The sequence below is a fragment of the Bos indicus genome, chromosome 3 (assembly GCF_029378745.1).
Source record: "Bos indicus isolate NIAB-ARS_2022 breed Sahiwal x Tharparkar chromosome 3, NIAB-ARS_B.indTharparkar_mat_pri_1.0, whole genome shotgun sequence".
NCBI lineage: Eukaryota > Metazoa > Chordata > Mammalia > Artiodactyla > Bovidae > Bos > Bos indicus.
The window spans coordinates 21,758,595-21,780,171 of record NC_091762.1 but is presented as its reverse complement, the minus strand read 5'-3'; the positions used below and the strand labels follow the sequence as shown (position 1 = coordinate 21,780,171).

General features: G+C 46.2%; 2 protein-coding genes across 4 annotated transcripts; one reads left to right on the top strand and one right to left on the bottom strand.

Annotated features, from left to right (window-relative positions):
* Window positions 1-581: 581 nt before the first annotated feature.
* On the bottom strand, window positions 582-3,778 carry ANKRD34A (ankyrin repeat domain 34A). Of its 2 annotated transcripts, XM_070785784.1 has the most exons (3): window positions 3,573-3,778; window positions 3,407-3,470; window positions 582-3,021 (listed from the first exon to the last, which is right to left on the bottom strand). In XM_070785784.1, the coding sequence occupies exon 3, from the start codon at window positions 2,903-2,905 to the stop codon at window positions 1,421-1,423; it is 1,485 nt and encodes a 494-aa protein (XP_070641885.1). In that variant the 5' UTR covers window positions 2,906-3,021; window positions 3,407-3,470; window positions 3,573-3,778; the 3' UTR covers window positions 582-1,420. The 2 variants fall into 2 exon arrangements, with proteins under 2 accessions (XP_070641885.1, XP_019812210.2); XM_019956651.2 differs by lacking the exon at window positions 3,407-3,470.
* On the top strand, window positions 2,583-19,268 carry POLR3GL (RNA polymerase III subunit GL). 2 transcript variants are annotated; one of them, XM_019956654.2, is made up of 10 exons: window positions 2,584-2,719; window positions 5,517-5,772; window positions 5,879-6,037; window positions 15,283-15,450; window positions 15,790-15,919; window positions 16,763-16,831; window positions 17,349-17,405; window positions 17,642-17,715; window positions 17,846-17,959; window positions 18,481-19,268. In XM_019956654.2, exons 4-10 carry the CDS (start codon window positions 15,325-15,327, stop codon window positions 18,565-18,567), a joined length of 657 nt encoding a protein of 218 aa, XP_019812213.1. In that variant the 5' UTR covers window positions 2,584-2,719; window positions 5,517-5,772; window positions 5,879-6,037; window positions 15,283-15,324; the 3' UTR covers window positions 18,568-19,268. The 2 variants fall into 2 exon arrangements, with proteins under 2 accessions (XP_019812214.1, XP_019812213.1); XM_019956655.2 differs by lacking the exons at window positions 5,517-5,772; window positions 5,879-6,037 and having other exon boundaries at window positions 2,583-2,719.
* Window positions 19,269-21,577: the final 2,309 nt, after the last annotated feature.

Genomic DNA, 21,577 nt, shown 5'->3' with positions numbered 1-21,577 from the left:
AATTACTGTTACTCTTACACACATACTACACACATGCACATACATACACCCACCCTTTGTCAGTTGAATATCATACCATTTTTACCTAGGTGGAAATTATACTATTTCTCTCTCTCCCTCCCTCTCCACCCAACAGAGCCTCAGAAATCAAGGATGGGGAAACAGAAGCAGAAGTAGAAAAAAAAAAATGGATGAAATGCAGTTGGTGAGATGAAAGTTAGCCCCCTACCAGGGGAAAACTGTGAGTGGTCAAGAAGCAGGAAGCTTGAAAGAGGGACAGTTAATCTACTGTAATATAGCTGCTGATGGTGGAGGGGGCAGATTCTTTGTAGGAATCTTAAAGAATTTAAGGATGGACATAGGGGAGACTAAGGGAAATGAAAACCTATCAGATGCCTTAAAATCTTCAAGACATGGGACACTTGCCTCTTCTACAACCACAATTGGTTTCCTGGAAAGAAGGTGGATGGAGCCTTGAAGTATCCCCTTGATCTTTTTAGCTAGCTATAGTTAGCATCACCCTCCCTCCCTAGTCCTCATTCCCCCACACCCTCCACCCCCAGCAGAAGTGACAAAACAGAGACTTCTGAACACATTTATTTGATATATCAAGTGGAGAGAGGAATGATTTAGGGTTACTCCCCATGTCAACCTGTGGGGGTGTTCATAAGCTCAGATGGACAGAAGAGCAGCTTAGAGCCCATGACCCATCTCCTGGGAAAATGAAACAACCTGGTGTATTGGTTGGGGGGACGGGCTGGGAAGAAAAAGCTGGAAGCTGAGAAGTAAAGCTGAGAGCAGGGAGGGCAGCAGCAGAACTGAGGCTGGGGATTGCTGCAGGATATTCCCAAGGGGAGTAAAGAAGCTATCCTGAAAAGTGGTTAGGGCTGGAAGCAGGATGTGAACAAGGATCCAGGCCTGGATTGAAAAGCAAGACCTGCAGAATGGGGTGGGATATTCACGAAGAGGGAAGCATGTCCAAAATCATGAGCAGGCTGTGTTGCAGGGCATACATGGAAAGCAAGGGATTATTGTTGCAGGAGGGCAAAGAGATTGGAGATTACCCATAAGTAGGGGCTCCCTAATGCTTCTGAACAAATACAAGTTGAGTTTGGGACCCTTTGGAGGCCCTAGCACAAGTGGTCCTGTGTGCGCTGTGTCCACGGGCACGAGAAATTCCCATATGCACTGTGAAGTGACCAGGGCATGAATGCATGAGTCTATATGCCCAATAAATAGAGTACTTACCCTTCCCTGCAAATACGAGTACTGTGCTTGTGGACACATGTTTACCCATGTATGTGTGCACCGTGCCCATGAGCACATGCAAGAGACCTCTATGTCCATAGTGTGTGTGAACTGGTTTTCCCACCCGTCCCAAGGTCCTGATCCCCACCCGCCTTGGCTCCTCTCACTCCCCTCAGCGCCCAGGCTCCCCTGGCCCGCCTAGACTCTGGAAGCCCCCTAGCAGGCGGATCTGCTCAGTCTGCATGGAGTGGCGTCTCACCAACTTGCGCTTGGTCCTGGGAGAGCCTGGCGCCCCCGCCTGGGGAGGGGCGGGCAGCGAAGGCGCCCGACCTCCCGGGCGAATGTCGGGGATGGGAGGATGGGGGCTGACATTGAGCGGGGGCAGGAAACCTGGCCGCGTTTGCGCGATGTGGTCCAGGAGCAACGTCCCCGAGCCCCTCCGCTCCAGCAACCCGGGACTCCGCCTCCGCCCGCTCAGCGGAGATACAGCCCCAGGAAGACTCTCCTGGGACTGGCGTGGGGAGGAAACCGAGCCTGCTAGAGGGAGGGTCAGCGGGGAGGCGCTATATCTGCGGCGCTCCAGGGACGGGCGGCTGCACTCGGGCGAGTCGGGGCAAAGATTTCCGGGAGTATCGAGCTCCACCGACTCCATGCGGCTCAGTTTCTGCCTCAGCCCTGAAGAGGGGCCAGACTCCTGAGCTTCTGGCGCTGTGTTTCTGCGAGAGAGAGGACCCCCACCCGTCACTTTCTCCGCCCACGGGGGCGGGTCCTCTGGGCCTTCGGTGCTGTGACGTCGGGAAAGACGCGGTCGACCTGTCAGGGTCAGGCCGTTGAATTCGGCGGTCAGGCGCTCGAACCCCGGCCTCCCTTCGGCAGGCGGGACAGGTTGAGGAGGGGCCACTAGGCCCCAGGGCTCGGAGTTGAGCCTTTTGAGGGGTTTTGGAGGATGGCGGGGTGGTTTGGGGAGTGGCTCGGAAGGGGAGGGGTCATCTGGGGGCTTTGGAAGAGGGAATTCAAATACGTCCCTCTTCTCCTCCTCTTCCTGGGCGCGAGGGGATAACAATCCCCGTCCTCCCGCTCCTGCAGTCTGCAGTTGGATTTCCGAAGGCGACGTGCAGACTCCGGGGCTAGGAGGAGCGGGAGCGGGGTCCTCCACCCCCGGGGACGGTGGGGAATTGAGATACTGGCGGGTCTTCTTGGTGCCGGAGGGCGAGGTGTCAGTGGTGATGATGATGACCTCCGTGCCCTTGGCCTTGCAGGCGTCCAGCAGCGTGGCAAGGGTCTCTCGATCCCCGCGGTCCAGGGCGTGGACTAGCGCCGAGGCGCCGGCGTGATCTCGGACTGAGGGGTCCGCGCCATGGGCAAGGAGCAGGGAGGCCACCGCGGCGCCCCCGCCACCCGCGCAAGCGTGCATGAGCGCCGTGCGCCCTAGGCGATCTGCGATGTTGGGGTCCGCGCCTTGCTCCAGAAGGTAGCGTACCATGCGTGCCTTGTTCTGGGGGTCGTCGTACCGGGCCCGACAGGCCGCCATTAGCGCAGTCTCCCCTTGAGCATCACCCTCATTCACGTAGGCGCCCCCCTCCAGAAGCAAACGGGCCAAACGTAGCTTACCCTGACCCACGGCCCGAAGAAGAGCGTGGCCCTCGGTGTGCAGCATAGCTGCCGCTGGGGAGAAAGCACCGTTGGAGCCGGGATTGGGACCTGCCGAGGACGCCTAGGGGGGTGAGGGTGGTGGCTGGCAGAGGCCTGCGGGCTCAGTGGCGAAGCCAATCCCTGCAAAAAAGAGAAAGATCTTATTTATTGATTCTGGCAGGGAAACTGAGGCACAGGTGGAAGGACCCGCGTGGGATGGGGGAGATCTCCACGGCATGGTACACAGTCCTTCTTCTAACTCATGCCTCTGAGCCGCCCCCATCCCCCCAGCGCATGCCTGAGGAGATAAGAAGGGTGCACCCGCACTGAAGGACGAGCACGCGTGCAAACGCGTACGTGCACGCGCAGGGATATCCGCACCCCCACCCTCACCCCACGGCTTATCAGACCTTTCCAGCATCCCCCTTTTCTTATCCGCACTTGGAATCCCCCTTTCTAGGATGTTGAACGCCACCCACCCACACACATGCACCCATACATTCACACACACAGTCCCATTCCTAACCTCTTTTAGGTTGCCACAGCCCCACAAACTGAATGGGGGGAGGGAGGCAGCTTGCGTTTGGGACCTAAAAAGGGTGGGGGGAGAATTGGGGGGTTCTTTTGCCCCTGCTATATTCCTCATCACTCCTTGCTGTTTCCCCTCCCAGGTTGTGCACCCAAATAGATACCTGTAAGTCCGCAGAATCTCCTCCGGGCCAGGGCTGAGGCCAGGGCCACGGGGCAGCTGGGGTGCCGGAGCCGGGTTCCTGGGGGCCCACATGGCGTGGGGGTGGGCACTCGGATTCCCTTGGTGTCAGTATCTGCGCCCGGGCACAGAATCCTGGTCCCTCCTCCCGGTGCGCCCCGGGCACAGCGCCGGCTCCGGAGGAGAGAAGCTGGGTGGGGGGGGGGGGGGGGCGGAGCTATGCTTCCCTATTTATAGCCTAGTCTCTGCGGGTGGGGGCGTCAGGCACCAAACCATTACCCCACCCATGCACACATAAACCCTCAAAAGCTAGAGGCTCCAATCCTGACTTCCCTTTCTTAGCCCCTCAGTCACAACAAACCTAAATGTTCCTTAAGAGACTCCTCCACGACCCAGACTGGGACCATCCCAATTCTTCGTCTAGCTTCAACAGATCCCCATTCTCCGCTCTTCGTGCGTTGATGCGTGCCGGTGCACCAGGTCTGACCTGCCACACAGTACATGGTACACTATATAGAGAGGTGAAGAGAGAGGCAATGGGATCCACAACTGGAGTCTTTACTGTACAGAGGGAGGCAAGAGATCTGGCTGCCTTCTCCTAGTTTAAATGTCAGGGGGAGCTGGAGTCAGACACAGCGATACATCTTCATTACACCTCCCCGCAACCGGAACATGCATCACAAATAAACTTGGACCTCAGCTCCCTTATACAGACTTAGATAAGTATGCGGAGGTTGGGGTCATTTTTAGATACAGCAAGGGGTTATTCCCAGATGCCTCCTCCCCATATTTTTGGAGGGATGGGAGGAAGAGAGAGAGAAAAGGGGTAGAGAAGAATGAACCTTGTAACACATTCTCTCCCATTGCATCTATTTATTCTCGGTCTTGCTTAGGCTCATTTTCCCATCTTGTTTGAAGGTCTCTGTTTGAATCGTTCCTTAAAGTCTTTTTTCTTCCTATCTGTAGCAGTCGATTTCTCTCAGTGTCTGTCTCTGCCTCTCCTCACCACCTGCCCTGTCTCCATGGTTACCATAGCTTCCATCTGCATATTTTAGGAATGAGTTTGTGTCCAGCTGGAAGGCATCAGGGGAAGTGGGGAGGGGGGTGAGGAAAAAAATCCTAAGGATTTGGAAAACTCACCTGAGATAATTCAGAGGCTGGAGGCCACCAGACACAAGACATAATGTTCCTGAAGAAGGAGGAGAGAGAAATATTTGCAGGGAAGCTACCCATTTTTATTAGGTACCATGTTTCGACCCCTGGGTTGGGAAGATCCCCTGGAGAAGGAAATGGCAACCCACCCCAGTATTCTTGCCTGGAGAATCCCATGAACAGAAGAGCCTGGCAGGGTGCAGTCCACAGGGTCACAAAGAGTCGGACACAACTGAAGCAACTTAGTATGCACACATCATTTACTGGAAACCAACTATGTGCCAATTATGTAAGTACACACATTATCTCCAATCCTCACAACAATGCTATAAGGTAGGAATTATTTTCTTATAAAGAAACTGTGACTTAGTAAAGTTAAGCAGTTCTCCAAAGCTTCACAGCTCTGTTTCTGTCCTATTCCAAAGGCTGGGTGCTTGCCATTCCACCAACAGCCTTCCCAGTCCAGAGGCTTCACTCCCAGGGCCATTTTCTCTGACATCAGGGTTATTGTTCTTGACTAACTTCTAGATTCTATTTCTACTCAGATCTCTTTCCCCATTGTTTCTGTTTTTTGTGTGTGTGTGTGAAAGTGGGACCCCTCCTCCCAACCCCTCCCCCCGTCCCCCTCTCCCGCCCCTCTTTAACCAAAGGCTAGGAGGAGCTGGAAGGAGGTGGAAAATGCAGTAAACACTGGACTCCTGCCCTATCTCCCCAACTCTGGTTATCTGATTTCTTAATCCTTCCTTTCCCAAAGCCTCTTTCCATCTTCTCACAGATATGGCAGCAACCTACAGGAAAACATTTTTCTAGAAAAGAAAGGAGGGAAGCGGCACAGAACTGAAGGGAAGACTGGAGGAATGGAGGAGAGGCCAAATGTGAAGCCACAAAAAGAATGATCCCTAAGGGAGCAGGTTTCACAGAGCTTTCTTTCTCTGTGGAAGCTCTTTCTATAGAGTCCCTCGGTGAAATCTAAGGATCAGCTTCCCTCTGTGAACCGTCGCCAGGCCAAGAGGTCCTCCTTCTGAGATGAGGTCTGAAATGACTGACCTCCTGGTTGGTTCTGCAACCCTATCTTTCTACTCACCCGGCTTGCTAGCCTGAGTTCCGGCTAACTCTCTCCCTCCCTCCCCTCCTCAGCTTCAAGTGGGCGGACCTCTTCGGCTCCCCCTAGATTGGCTGGGAGAACTCACCAATGGGGAGCTCTGGGAGGCGGACCTAGAACGCCACCAGCTTGAAGAAGACAGGCAAATTTCAAGTTGGCTGCGGCGTGTTTTCCGCGTGGGGGAGGGGCAGCAGGTAAGGCCCCGACTTGGTGGCTCTGACCTGGTTCCATCCCGCACCTCCCGAACTAGTTCACCAGGGACCAGCTGCTAGCTAGAGAGACAACGCTTTCCGGCAGCCTGTTGGATCTGCCCCCTTCTAGTTCCCCACCCTCTCCCTGTGGGCTCCCTTTGCTGTGTTGATTATACACTGGAGAACTATAGTTTTCCTTCGCGCAAAGGGGAGATATATTAAAGGAGAAAGTGGAAGACTCTCTCTGATACCTCTGACTCTTTACTGTGAACCAGCTTCCCCTAAATCTATTAGTACTAAGAGCTTGACAGACTCCCGTTGTCTATCAAAACTCTGATGAAATATTACCTCCTACCTGTAGCTTTCCTGGACCAATTTTTTTTTTTTTCAGGATTAATTGTTCCTCAGTCTGATGATAGCATTTTATGTGTACTTTTACTGGAGCCCTTAGTGCCCTCTCCCTCTTTAATGTTTCTGTTCTACTTAGAATATAAAGTTTGGTAGGGCAAGTTCTAGTATTTAATACAATGCAGTGTATTATGTATTAAATGCACAGTGCCCAGGAAAAGTTAATTGGATGGACTTGATTGGAAAGGAAGAATTTAAACTTCTGATGTAATTAGGGAGCAATTAATAAAACACAAAGTAAAATACAATACAGTATATCATTATGACCTCTTAAGTTGGTGGTTCATAATGTAAATTGGTCCCAAAGTCCAGAGAAGGGAGAAAGCTAAGAGGACTGGGATGGTGAAGGGAGCCTTTAGGAATCACAAGGTCTCAAGTTTGGAACAGACCTTAGGAGTCATGTATTCATTCTTTCAGCCAAATATTTATTGAGCATCTACTATATGTCAGACATAATGCTGGAGAATGGGGATCATAGTGAATCCTTTAGATATGCATCCTTCCTCTGATAAACCATATTTAGTAAATTATTATCCAGCTTCTGTTTAAACTTTTTAGTAAGAGAACTTCCTATCTCACTTTGATCTTCAATCAATATCCAACAAGTACAAGAAATATATGGCTCAACAAAATGTATTCCACATTTTCACTGTAAAAGAGACAGAACTGTCCTAATGGTAACATTCTTAAAGATAATCATCTCTTTGTTTTCTGTTTATAGAAGTAATATACATTTATCCTAGAAAACCATAAAATGTCTATTATATCATGACAATGAATCCCTTCAATTTATTTCCTGCATGTATACATATGTATATGTGTTTTTGTGTATATATTACACACATAGGGCCGTACGACAAATACAACCTTTTATTATGCTTTCTCCACTTTACATCATATTGTGAACATTTTTCTGTCTTTAAGTATTATTTGAAATTTTTATTATGTCTACATAATAGTCTAAGATAGATATTTGATTTTTTTTAACCATTCATATTTTTAAAAATAAAGCCTACTTATTGAAGTTGGTCATTAGGTCTTTTTTTTGTTTAAGATTTATTTATTTATTGGCTGTGGTGGGTCTTCATTTCTTCAAGTAGACTTTCTCTAGTTGTGTCTTAGTTATGGCAAGTGGGGGCTACTCTTTGTTGCGGTGTGTGGGCTTCTCATTGCAGTGGCTTCTTTTGTTGAGGAGCACAGGCTCTAAGCACATGGGTTTCAGAAGTTGCAATGCCTGGGCTCAGTGGTTGCGGCAGACGGGCTTAGTTGCTCCATGGCATGTGGGATCTTCCAGGACCAGGGACTGAACCAGTGTCCCTTGTGTTGCAAGGCAGATTCTTAACCACTGGACCACTGAGAAAGCCCCTGCTGCTGCTGCTGCTGCTGCTGCTGCTGCTGCTGCTGCTGCTGCTGCTGCTAATAAGTCCCTTCAGTCATGTCTGACCCTGTGCGACCCCATAGACGGCAGCCTACCAGGCTCCTCTGTCCCTGGGATTTTCCAGGCAAGAATACTGCAGTGGGTTGCCATTTCCTCCAGTGTATGCATGCTAAGTCGCTTCAGCCGTGTCGGACTCTGTTCGACCCCATGGACAGCAGCCCACCAGGCTCCTATGTCCACGGGATTCTCCAGGCAAGAATACTGGAGTAGGTTGCCATTTCCTTCTCCAGTAAGGAAGCCCCAACCATTCATTTTTTGTTGGACTATTTAGGTTATTTCAGAATTTGTGCTACTATGGATAGCTCTTTGATAAACATGCTTTTATATCTCTGACTATGTATCTGGTGATTTCTTTGGATAAGTTTTAAAAGTGGGATTACTGGATTAAGGATATATTAACTTTTAAAAGGCTGTAGATTCAAAGAGTCAAACTGCTCACCCAAAATATTGTATTTATAATTCTTCCAGTGAGGTATGAGTGTCCACTTCAAAAAAACTCATGGAAGCCTGATTAATTTTTAAATCTTTGCCAATTTTATAGATAAAAAATAGTTTGACCATTCTTTGTTAATTGTTTATTCATGTTCTTTGCATATTTATTCTATTGGGATGATTTTTCTTCATTTCCATGAGTTCTAATATAATAAGAGTGTTAAATCTTTGTCTTATTTATTACAAATATAGCAAATTCTAAACGTTAGAGTGCTCCAAGCCTCAGTCCCTGGATCTCTTCTTCTCTCTCTTCACATCCACTCCTTTAGGAATCTCTCCCAGTCTCATGACTTGAAACATTTGTATACTGAGACCTCCATTACAATGTAAGCTCCTTTTAAACTCCATGGGTGCAGCAGTTTTTGTCCATTTTGCTCACTGCTACATCCCTAGCATTTGAAACAGTGCATGACACTGAATAAGAACTGAGTAAATATTCGTTGAATGAATTAAGGTTGTTTTTATTATTATTTCCATTTTACAGATAAGGAAACATCAACCCTCCCTATTATTCACTCTTGCACTCCCCTTCCCCCACAATCAACAGGATCTCACATATGTTATACTCATTCCCAACTGTGCTGAACTGTGTAATGTAGTAGAAGTTACTAAGAAGCAGTTTTCAAAAAAAAAAAAATACAGAAAAGCAATAACATCAAATTTAAGAAAGGCTTTTTAGTAATTTCTACCATATTAAAACAATTATGGCTCAGTTGGGAATGAGTATAACATATGTTGGATGTTGTTTATGGGGGAAGGAGAATGTGTGATGTTTATGGAGGGGTAGTTTGGGACCAGATTATAGGAAACCTTGAACATCTTCAAGAATCATAATCACTTAATCACAATCTTAAATAGAAGAGCCTTGTAGATTCCTGAGCTGCGTAGGGTACAGATGGATGGTTTACAGTTTCCTAACCACCAGGTTCAGTTCAGTTCAGTCGCTCAGTTGTGTCCGACTCTTTGTGACCCCATGAATCGCAGCACGCCAGGCCTCCCTGTCCATCACCAGCTCCCGGAGTTCACTCAGACTCACGTCCATCGAGTCAGTGATGCCATCCAGCCATCTCATCCTCTGTCATCCCCTTCTCCTCCTGCCCCCAATCCCTCCCAGCATCAGAGTCTTTTCCAATGAGTCAACTCTTCGCATCAGGTGGCCAGAGTACTGGAGTTTCAGCTTTAGCATCATTCCCTCCAAGGAAATCCCAGGGCTGATCTCCAGAATGGACTGGTTGGATCTCCTTGCAGTCCAAGGGACTCTCAAGAGTCTTCTCCAACACCACAGTTCAAAAGCATCAATTCTTCGGCGCTCAGCCTTCTTCACAGTCCAACTCTCACATCCATACATGACCACAGGAAAAACCATAGCCTTGACTAGACGAACCTTTGTTGGCAAAGTAATGTCTCTGCTTTTGAATATGCTATCTAGGTTGGTCATAACTTTTCTTCCAAATCTGTCTTCTTTTTACCCCACATTTCTTGAGGGTCACTTGGTCAGTATGTGGAAATGGAGTTAGATTTGTCTCACCTCAAAGCTCATGGCCTTTTCTTAACTCCTCACAGCTTTGCAATCAAAACAGCTCCTGTCTCCATTGATAGAACTGTATCTATCAGATGGAGGGATACCTAAGCTGGCTACTTAAGAGTGTTTTCCCTTGAAAGGGCCTGAAAACACAATGGCAAATTCTTACTCCCTCTCTCTCATCTATAAGACAGGACCTCTCACCTAATGTGTTCTTTAAGTCAGATCACAGTTTAATCTATTAACTAACAGCTGTTTTTGTTTATTTGTTTATTACTTCTTATTAGACTTTACAATGTGTTAGTTTCTGCTGCACAGCAAAGTCAATCAGCTGTATGTATACATATATCCTCTCTTTTTTAGATTTCTTTCCCATTTAGATCACCATAGAGCACTGAGTAAAGTTCCCTGTGCTGCACAGTGGGTTCTCATTAGTTATCTATTGTATACATAGTATCAATGGTGTATATATGTAGATCCCAGTCTCCCAATTCATCCCACCCACCCTCTTACCCATTGGTATCCATGTTTGTTTTCTACGTCTGTCTCTATTTTTGCTTTGCAAATAAGATCATCTACACCATTTTTCTAGATTCCACATATATGTGTTAATGTATGATATTGATTTTTCTCTTTCTGACTTACTTCACTCTGTATGGCAGTTTCTAGGTCCATCCAAGTCTCTGCAGATGGCAGAATTTCATTCCTTTTTATAGCTGAGTAATATTCCATTGTATTGTATTATATGTATCACACCGTCTTTATTTGTTTATCTGTCGATGTACATTTAGGTTGCCTCCATATCATGGCTATTGCAAAAAGTGCTGCAGTCAACATTGGGGTGCATGTATCTTTTTGAATTATGGTTTTCTCCAAGTATGCGCCTAGGAGTGAGATTTCTGGGTCATATGGTAGTTCTAATTTTAGTTTTTAAAGGAATCTTCATGCTGTTCCCCATAGTGTCTGTACCAGTTTACATTCCCACCAACAGTGTAGGAGGGTTCCCTTTTCTCCACACCCTCTCCAGCATTTATTGTTTGTAGACTTTTTGATGATGGCCATTCTGACTAATGTGAGGTGATAGCTCATTAACAGCTGTCTTTTCCTCACATTTTTCATGGCAGTTGGACTTGAAGCTTTCTAGATTTCTTAAGCAAACATTTCCCTACCCTCTCCTTCCTGTTACATATTGTTAATCTCATCTACTATTCAGTTACTATATTTTTAATTTTCTAATGAATATTTTCCTCTTATTATAAAAGCAATACCTTTTTGGTACAGAGGAAAAACAATGCTTAAAATATATATTACCAAAAAATCTCCAAAACCCATCACCTTAAATTAACCAATGTTAATTCTTGTTGTATACCCTTTAAGAAAAACTTTTCTGTAAAGCAATTATCCTTCAATAAAAAATAAATTAATTTTTTGAAAAAGAACAACTTTTTTACTTATATGTATGGGTGTGTGTAAGTTTGACAAAATAGATTACCTTGTATATATTTTTAAATCTTTTTTTCCCTGACATCTTTTGTGAGGTGCATTTTGTTGAGTCATATATTTCTTGTTTTATTTGTTGGATTTTGATTAAAGAACAATTATCCAAAAATGGAATGACTTGTAAAGTGAGATAAAAAGATTTGCTAAAAAGTTTAAATTGAAGCTGGATAACAGTTTATTAGATATGGTTTATCAAAGGAAAGCTGAATGTCTAAAGTAAAGGATTCACCATGATCTCCATTGTCTAGCATTATGTCTGGCTTATAGTGGTGGTGGTTGTGGTTTAGTTGCTAAGTCATGTCTGACTCTTCCGACCCCATGGACTGTAGCCTGCCAGGCTCCTCTGTCTATGGGATTCTCCAGGCAAGAATACTATAGTGGGTTACCATTTCCTTCTCCAGGGGATCTTCCTGACCCAGGAATCAAACCTGGGTCTCCTGCATTGTAGGCAAATTCTTTACCAACTGAGCTACAAGTTATAGTAGATTACAGTAGATGCTCAATAAATATTTGTTGAAAGAAAGAAAGGAAACATGATTTTAAGGCCTGATCCAAACTTGGGACCTTGTGATTCCTAAAGCCTCCCCTCACCATCCTAGTCCTCTTAGCTTTCTCTCTTCTCTGGACTGTGGGAGCAATTTTATCATGAACCACTAATTTGAGAGGTCACGATTATGTATTATATTGTCTCTTATTGTTCCATAACTAACATGTTATTAGTATGTATGCTTATATGATGTGATGAAAGTGTCACTTTATCTTGTTGATCATCTGCCTCCAAATCCACAACCCCAGTCTAATCAAGAGAAAAACCTCAGAAAAATTCCAATAGAGGAACATCCTATAATATATTTGACCAGTAATCTTTAATAAAACTGTCAGGGTAATTAAAAACAAGGAAGGTCAGAGAACTGTGAATTTTGAATTGATAACTCATGTTTCTTTCTTTATTAATAGATTTTATTTCTTAAAACACTTTGAGATTTACAGAAAAACTGAGCAGATAGTACAAAAAGTTTCCATACACCCTGGCACCAGTTTCCCCTATTATTAACATAATAATATGGTATATTTGTTATAATTAATGAATAAATATTGATACATTGTCTATACTTGATTTGGAGTTCCTTAGTTTTACCTAATGCTCTTTTTCTGTTCCAGGATCCTGTCCAGGATACCACATTACAATTAGTTATCATGGCCTTATTATGTCTATATATAGAAACACTTATATATGCACAAACTGTATGTATAATACAGAAGTGGAATTAAAAGGATGCATATGCAAATATTCATAAAGATTATTACTACATCGTGGTTAGTAGATGTTTTTCTTTATACCTCATTTGTATCTTTTCAAGTTTTCTGCTGCTGCTGCTGCTGCTGCTGCTAAGTTGCTTCAGTCGTGTCCGACTCTGTATGACCCCATAGACGGCAGCCCACCTGGCTCCCCTGTCCCTGGGATTCTCCAGGCAAGAACACTGGAGTGGGTTGCCATTTCCTTCTCCAATGCATGAAAGTGAAAAGTGAAAGTGAAGTCACTCAGTCGTGTCCGACTCTTAGCGACCCCATGGACTGCAGCCCACCAGGCTCCTCCGTCCATGGGACTTTCCAGGGAAGAGTACTGGAGTGGGGTACCATTGTTTGTCTGCCTACAATGTGGAGACCTGGGTTCAATCCCTGGGTTGGGAAGATCTCCTGGAGAAGGAAATGGCAACCCACTCCAGTATTCTTGCCGGAAAATCCCATGGACGGAGAAGCCATGGGGTCGCAGAGTCAGACATGACTGAGTGACTTGACTTACTTTTACTTCTGAAATTAGAAAACAAAAGGAATTTTTTTTTTTTTTTAAGAATGCTACCACTAGAACAGCTCTCTTTTACAATGGAAGTGTGAACTTTTCTTGTTTTTGATGACCCTGACAGTTTTGAAGAGTACTAGTCACATATATTATAAGATGCTTCTCCATTGGAATTTGTCTGCTTTTTTCCTCCTGTTTACAGACTGGGGTATCAGTTTGGGGGAGGAAGATATCACATCTGCTAGTGGTAAAGGATCTGCCTGCCAATGAGGAGACGCTAGGGACAGAGGTTCAATCTCTGGGTCGGGAAGATCTCCTAGAGAAGAAATGGCAACCCACTCCAGTATTCTTGCCTGGAAAATTCCATGGCCAGAAGAGCCTGGTGAACTACAGTCCAAGGGGCCATAAAGAGTTCGACATGACTGAGCACACAAGGGTACATACTAATGATATGATTTAAAGTCATTCATGTTGACCTTGGTCACCTGACTGAAGTAATGCTTGTCCAATTTCTATACCGTAAAGTTATCACCCCCACCCTTTCCAAAATTGTTTTGGACAAAATTCCCTATGCACAGGCCATACTTACGCCGTGAGGAATTACACTTTCCCCTTTTAGGGTGGAATCCCTGCTGGTTCAGATGGTAAAGCATCTGCCTGCAATGCAGGAGACCTAGGTTTGATCACTGGGTTGGGAGGATCCCCTGGAGAAGGGAATTGCAACCTACTCCAGTATTCTTGCCTGGAGAATTCCATGGACAGAGGAGCCTGGTGGGCTACAGTTCACGGGGTTTTAAAGAGGCGGGCACAACTAAACGCTAACGCTTTCTTTCTACATAATTTATTTAGAATTCTGCATATGGGATTTTTTTTCCTCTCCCATGTATTAATTTGTTCAAATGTTTATTTATATATCAGTATAGTCTCTGGATATTTTTCTTATACTTTGATATTACATTCCAATACTACTTTATTTTATGGTTCAACTTATTCAGGCTTTGGCCATTGGGAGCTCTTTCATTTGCCTCTTATGTACTTGACAGAGCCCCATCAATGTGTGTGTTGTTTTTTTGAGCACTTTCTTACTTTCTGGCACTACAAGATACTTCAGTCTCATCCTGTGTATTTCCTGCCCCATTGGAGAAGCTGCATTTCTCCAAGAAGCCCTGGTTCCTTTCGCTGGAGAGTGGTATGAGAAACCAAGATCTGGGTGCTAGGTATCTTCCCTGCTACTGGGATATAATTTCTTTCAAGTTTCTTTTTCATTTGATGACTTTCTTGAATTTCCCGGCCTATCTGACTGGTTTTTCAAAAATGATGGTAAGAGGCAGAGTTCAGTTACAGTAGCAGGAAGAACTTTCAATTCATCACAGTTGATCACATGGAAGGGGCTGCCTTGGGGGACACCATCTCTTTAGGAAAATGCCACCAGAAGCTGAATGACTGACAATTTACAGAAGGTAGTACTGTACTGGGAGGATTTTTGAGCTAGAAGACTCCATGTGTCTTTTCAGTTCTAAGATTCTGTGTTTCCAAGTGGCGTTTAAAAAGATCTGTTTGAGTGTAATATTTCTTCTCACACAGCACCCCCCCACCCCCAACCAATTGACAGTGAGACTGATGACTCATTTCTGTTCCCTCACAGTGTCTAGCACACTACCTTTTTCATGGTAGATGCTTAATAAATGTTTTGCTGAAATGCATTGCATTAGATTGAATTGGGGCCTAGTTGGGTTTGGAAAGTGAGAGAGAGAAAGAATTCAAAGATCATATGTAGGTATGCATCTGATGATAAACATCCAGTTAACTTGGGAACATAGGGAAATTTTATCCAAGTGTCTAGTCACTTTCCTCCTGTGCTTTAGTTACACCAGTTACACCATGTTGCAATTATCTGTCCTGTTGGGACCATGTCTCATCCTTATTTATATTTTCAGAAATACCTTGCCTGGCACTATGCCTTCTCAAAATTCATTGAATTAAACTGGCTTTTCAGGTCTCTGGGAGAAACAGTTTGAGTGTCTTGTACCTCCCTGGTTTCCTGTCCATTCTACTGTACTTTTTCTCTTTGTTTTTGTCTTTATCAGGTTTTTCGCATTGGATGTCTGAATCCCCAGGCCCCCTCCATCATGGCCAGCCGGGGTGGGGGCCGGGGTTGTGGCCGGGGCCAGTTGACCTTCAACGTGGAGGCTGTGGGCATTGGAAAGGGGGATGCTTTGCCCCCACCCACCCTACAGCCTTCTCCACTCTTCCCTGTGAGTGTCTGCCCACCTTTCCCAAGACTCCCTTATGCCCTTGACTGACTGTATGCGATCCTGGATTCCTCCTGGGTCATCAAAATCATCCTTATCTGGCCCCTCCCTTTCTCTGTACTTGCAACTTACATGGGATGTTTTCCAGACTAGGAAGTGTCCGCCCTTACTTTTTATACTCTGCTTCCCCAGCTTCCAAAATTCTGTGTTGCTCCCAGCATTTGCCTTTGGTCCCCTGCTCAATGGGAGCATTGGATAGAAGTGTGGGGAGAGGAGAGGCCCTCCTAGATTTATACTCCAACATTTTTTTCTCTGAACTGACCATTGCCTCTGCCTTCTTAGCCCTTGGAGTTCCGCCCAGTGCCTCTGCCCTCAGGAGAGGAAGGGGAATATGTCCTGGCCCTGAAGCAGGAGCTTCGAGGCGCCATGCGGCAGCTCCCCTACTTCATCCGGCCTGCTGTCCCCAAGAGAGGTTAGTTGAATGTTCTGAGTGCCTTTCATGAGTAGTGCCCTGTACTTAGCACCACTGGGGCCCCACAGAGGTCAGAAGAGACACAGAAAGCTCACTGCCTAGCTGGGGAGATCATAGTAATTACCCCTGCATTTGAAATGCATTATGGTATCCATGGTTTGTTTTGAGTTTCACAATAGTCTTGGACAGTGAGAGCTTACGTATTAAGGTGCCCATTTTACAGGTATAAATGGGGAGGTGTATTAAAAATTTTTAACAATCTGGATATTGCAGGCACTAACCAGTCAGAAGGAGTTGAGAAGGGTCTCTGAGAAGCCCTGCAAATTAAAATATTAGCCCTTTCGTTTGTGGCTCATGGAGAGGTCATGGAGCCAGGAGGGACTGGAGAAGGGGGCATACTTGGGAGGCCTGGGATAGTGGGTATTTACCAGTTGGTGTGGAAGTATAGTATTTCAGTGTATTGACAACTGGTACTTTCCTCCTAAAGCTCTAGAAGCTGAAGTTCAGACAGTTAAAAGACTTGCCCAAGTTATTCCCATGAACAAGGAGTAGAGGGAAGACAGAAACCCTATTTTCTTGCTCTAGTATACTTTCCACTGTAACACACTCCCAGTCAATATAGCCATGCCTTAGGGTTAAGAGAGATAGCAAAAACATTGCAATTTGGGGTGGTGAAAAGACAGGTTAAAAGAGTATTGAAGGTCCTCACTGAAGCTGCCCTCCCTGGGCTCTGGGTTTGGGGTGAGGAAGACAATTTCTGAGTTTTGAGAGGGCTAGATCCTCAGGAAGAACCTGAGGATTCTGATAGAATAAAACTTTGACCCTTGACCTCTGATCCCTCAGATGTGGAACGTTACTCAGACAAATATCAGATGTCAGGGCCGATTGACAATGCCATCGATTGGAACCCTGGTAGGTGATGGGCCCTTACATTGACTTCTTTTCTTTCAAATGCTTGAGCTGCCTCAAGCCACCACCCTATCCACCCTCCTCTGTCCCCAACCTCCACCCTATTCAGAAGGCTTAGATGTGCTCCAGCATACTCACAAGCTCTATCTAAAAACCTGGTAAATGTCCCCTACTTTGACCCAACCCTTTCCTTCCTCACCCTTACCCTGATCCTTGAAGTGAAGTGAAGTGAAGTCACTCAGTCGTGTCCGACTCTTTGTGACCTCATGGACTGTAGCCCACCAGGCTCCTCTGTCCATGGGATTCACCAGGCAAGAATACTGGAATGGGTTGCTATTTCCTTCTCCAGGGGATCTTCCCAACCCAGGGATCAAACCCATGTCTCTCACATTGCAGGCAGATGCTTTAACCTCTGAGCCACCAGGGAAATCCTGATCCTTATCTCTCCTTTAAAAGAGTTACCATTCTTAGGAGACCCCAGGCAGAGTCTGGCTGATTTTTACATTCCCGCTGTTTCTAGATTGGCGACGTCTGCCCCGGGAGCTAAAGATCCGAGTGCGGAAGCTACAGAAGGAACGTGAGTGTATCTGGGAAAAGGAGGGAAAGTAGAGATTTCCTTCATCAACTGGAGGGCCAAGGCTGCTGGTGGTGTTGCCTGCTCTCCCGATGCCTACCTACCCCATCTACCCAGTATGGCTGCTGGGTGCCCTGGTGGCCACGGGAGGGCAGCAAAGTGACATGGTCTATGCAAGAGGGTGACAGCTAAGAAGGAAGTTTGCTCTCTCATGGTTCACCTTGTGATCTTCTCACCAGGGACCACCATTATACTCCCCAAGAGACCCCCTAAGACCACAGAAGATAAGGAGGAAACAATACAGAAACTAGAGGTAAGGAAGAAATGTGAATAGAGCCCATCTGGGCCCCAGATTCATTCCTCTGCTTTGGCCCATGGGTGCCTCAGTTCTCCCCGTTCTGTGAGCTTAGTCATGTTTCTCTTCCTGTTCATTCTCACATAAGACTCTGGAGAAGAAGGAGGAAGAAGTGACTTCAGAGGAAGATGAGGAGAAAGAAGAAGAAGAAGAGAAGGAAGAGGAAGAAGAAGAGGAGTATGATGAAGAAGAACATGAAGAGGTAAAGGGAACCACCTTTCATTCTCAGACCCCCGTCTTTTCCACTCATAAGCTCTAGGGATCTCAACTCTGTCCACCAGGGATGTTCTCTTCAGAGGGTTGGAGGGCCAAAGGAGATACTGCCCACAAAAGATAGTACCCTCTGCTTTATCTGTCCTTAAGTGAAAGTGAAGTCTCTTAGTTGTGTCCGACTCTTTGCAAGACCCTGTGGGCTGTAGTCCGCCAGGCTCCTCCGTCCATGGGATTCTCCAGTCAAGAATACTGGAGTGGGTTGCCATTTCCTTCTCCAGAGGATCTTCCCAACCCAGGGATCAAACCTGGGTCTCCTGCATTGCAGGAAGATGCTTTATCCTCTGAGCCACCTTAGGCTCTTCTTAAGAGTGAACTACAGCTTGCAGGGACCTCCCAAGCCTGGAGTGCTGTGATTGGGAGGGGAGGAGACTGGTACCTAGGGAGAAAGGAGAATGCTGAAAGCATGCCTGACCTAACCTTTCTTCCTCCCTTCCTTTTTTTCTATTTCAGGAAACTGATTACATCATGTCATATTTTGACAATGGGGAGGACTTTGGGGGTGACAGTGATGACAATATGGATGAGGCTATATACTGAAGACCGGAGAAGGCAATGGCACCCCACTCCAGTACTCTTGCCTGGAAAATCCCATGGATGGAGGAGCCTGGAAGGCTGCAGTCCATGGGGTCGCTGAGGGTCGGATACCACTGAGCGACTTCACTTTCACTTTTCACTTTCATGCATTGGAGAAGGAAATGGCAACCCACTCCAGTGTTCTTGCCTGGAGAATCCCAGGGACAGGGGAGCCTAGTGGGCTGCCATCTACAGGGTCGCACAGAGTCGGACACGACTGAAGTGACTTAGCAGCAGCATATACTGAAGACAGACTCTAAACAATACCCTGGACCTTCATATCTTTCTTGATTTAGTACACAGAGACTAACTGTCTCCTATTATTTGGTTTTGTGGACAAGCAAATCCTTTGCTTAGAATCCAGCCAACCTGTTTGGTCCCTGGAGACAGAAATGGAGAGTGACAGTAGATAGCTCTCTTTTCTGCCCTTACCCTCCCTCTCTCCTGTGGTGTGGTATCTCCTCTGATATCTTGGGGAAAAGGGCAAAGGACCAGTGTCTCAGTTGTATGAAAGGAAAAAAGAGGGTCAAAACAAGGACTGGAGTTGTTAGAGCTGAGATAGCTGTATACATGCCCCTAACTATTTTTTATAGTTCTTTCTGGGTGTGAGCAGTTAAGAGGAATAAGGGCAGTTTTACACTTTCAATAAAATGTTTTTATCTGTCTCTCTGTCTAGGGTGAGGCCTAGTTAGGAGAGGGCTGGAGGAATGAAGGGGATGCCTAGTAAACCTTTCTTCTCTCCTTACCTGTTGAGAGTCCAGTGTAACACACTGGGCATTACAGCCTTCCTGTTCTTTGCCCCTTCCCTCCTACCCCCATGGTGGGACAGCTACTCCCAAACTAGCTCTGCCAAGGAACATTCAGAACTCATCTGCAGGGCTACACAGAGTGAGCTATAAACAGCCCATGCCCTGAAGACCAGCTGGCTTCTGAGCTTCTGGTCCTCAGGCAATGGGGACGTGATTGTCTCTGTTCACATGTGTTCATGGGACATAGGCTCTCACGTTCCCACACTTGACCTTGATCTTGTCCTTGTTTACAAGGAATGATTACAGCTATTTTTGTGGAGTCAAGATAACCAGGTGTGGAGAGGGAGGAGGTGCTGATTGTTCTTTAGCACACTCACTCACCCTCTTCCAGACCCTGGGAACCCCACTTTGAAGGGTGTGTTGTGAAGAGGGAGCCTACTGAATATCTTATTCTCCACTTGCAGAAGCTGCTGTGTGGCTGAGTTGCAGTTTCTCTTCTGTGGAATTTAGTTAGCCTTTCTCTCACTCCCTTGGTGTGGAGGGGGATGGGGTAGGCAGTACTGCTTTACAGGAAGTAAGGAGGGTGCGGAGAAAGGGAGTGACTTAGGGACACTCTGCTCTAGGAGGTGCTTTCTCGCCCACACAGTCCTCCCGTTGGGTGAGGTCACTTCCCTAGGCTCTGATTGGCTTCTGAGGAAGCCTTAGACGTACTGATTGGTTCCAGCCACTTGACATGCAACAGTCACGGGCAAGCTGCGTGTCCAGAATAGGGACTGGATAAGGAAACAGGCACAGAGAGCTGTGGATGCTGTCATAGCGACCTTACTAAACATTTGAAAGCCATAAAGATGGGAGGCGGGAGAAACTTCAAGAAAGTCCCCAGCCATATTTAGGCAGGCAGATTGAATTCCCTGCGGCATCAAGTGATAGAGACTGGCAATCTTCTGTTAGATATTTTTGACCCCATTGTGAAGAAGGAACAGGGGTTGTGACTCCATTGAGGGAAAGCACCTTAAAAGCCAGGTTTGGATGTGGTAGTATTAGGTAGTAAATGTGATAAGAAGAAGCAGCCATGAGAACAGAGAAGGAAGCTGAAATAGAAACAGAACATTCCAGAGTTATTGAGCAATTTGTGATGATTGATGTGTTTCCTTTTCTAGTTCTCTGAGGTATTGTGTGAGTGTGTTGGAGGGAGGGGCCAAGGGACCTGTCTCAGGGGTTTTCCATAGACATACACCATGATTGTGGCTAGGAAGAAATCAGCAAGAAACAAAAATAAAAGACCCTGAAAAAAATCTTCTTTTGCCTAACTCACTTGCATATACACACACACCAGACCTTATCTGGTTAACTAGATCTGTGTCTATGTAGGGGGCACAGCTGGCCTCCTAAATCCCACCTAATGCCAGCATGTGTACTTAAAAAAGAGTGGAACAAAGAAGAATTCTAGATGAGAGACTGAACACACACCTCCGTCTGCCTCTTTACACGTACATCCTTTTCCCATGAAATAGGGGAAAGGATAAAGGTTAGAGTGGCCTCTGGGGAATCTGTCGTACTGCTTCAAAGACCAAGAGTCAAGAGAGATCAGTCCATTCTTGGACTCTTTCATATCTGGCCTGCTGTCCTTCCTGGCAGGTGACCTTGCTGAACAAAGCCAGAGACAAGGGACCCAGCAGCTCCCCCAGATTCCGGAATGGTTCCAGGAATGAGCTAAACTGTTTCCATTGACCTTTCCCCTACTTTCCATAGGCTCTGTTGGGCAGGCTGAAGCTGAAGCCTAAGGCTCAGTTCATGTCATGGGGGGCTGCTAGTCCTCTGGAGGATCATCTGAAAGGGCTGAGGTCAAGACATTGCTTACAAACACTTAGAGAGACCCCACACTGTTCTTGCTCAGCCCTGTATTATGTATTTGCTTGTGTTGAACAGATTATTCCCATGCCCATGACGTAGGCCGCAGGCAGGGTAGATTCTTGGGCAAGAATCGTATCCTTCCCCACCCTATATGCCATAGCCTATTGTTCCCCTCCCACCTTGGGCTGGAAGCTTGAGATCGGGGTCTGCAGGTTTAGGCTCAGGGACTCAGGTGATTTGAAGGAGTGCTGAATGGGAGATGCAACATGCAGTTTAGAAGATAGGGAGTGGAAACTGAAGAAAATTAGAGGCTCAAATATTGGATGCCCAGAACACCCATGATTTGGTGAGAAAAAGACACATATTTTCCT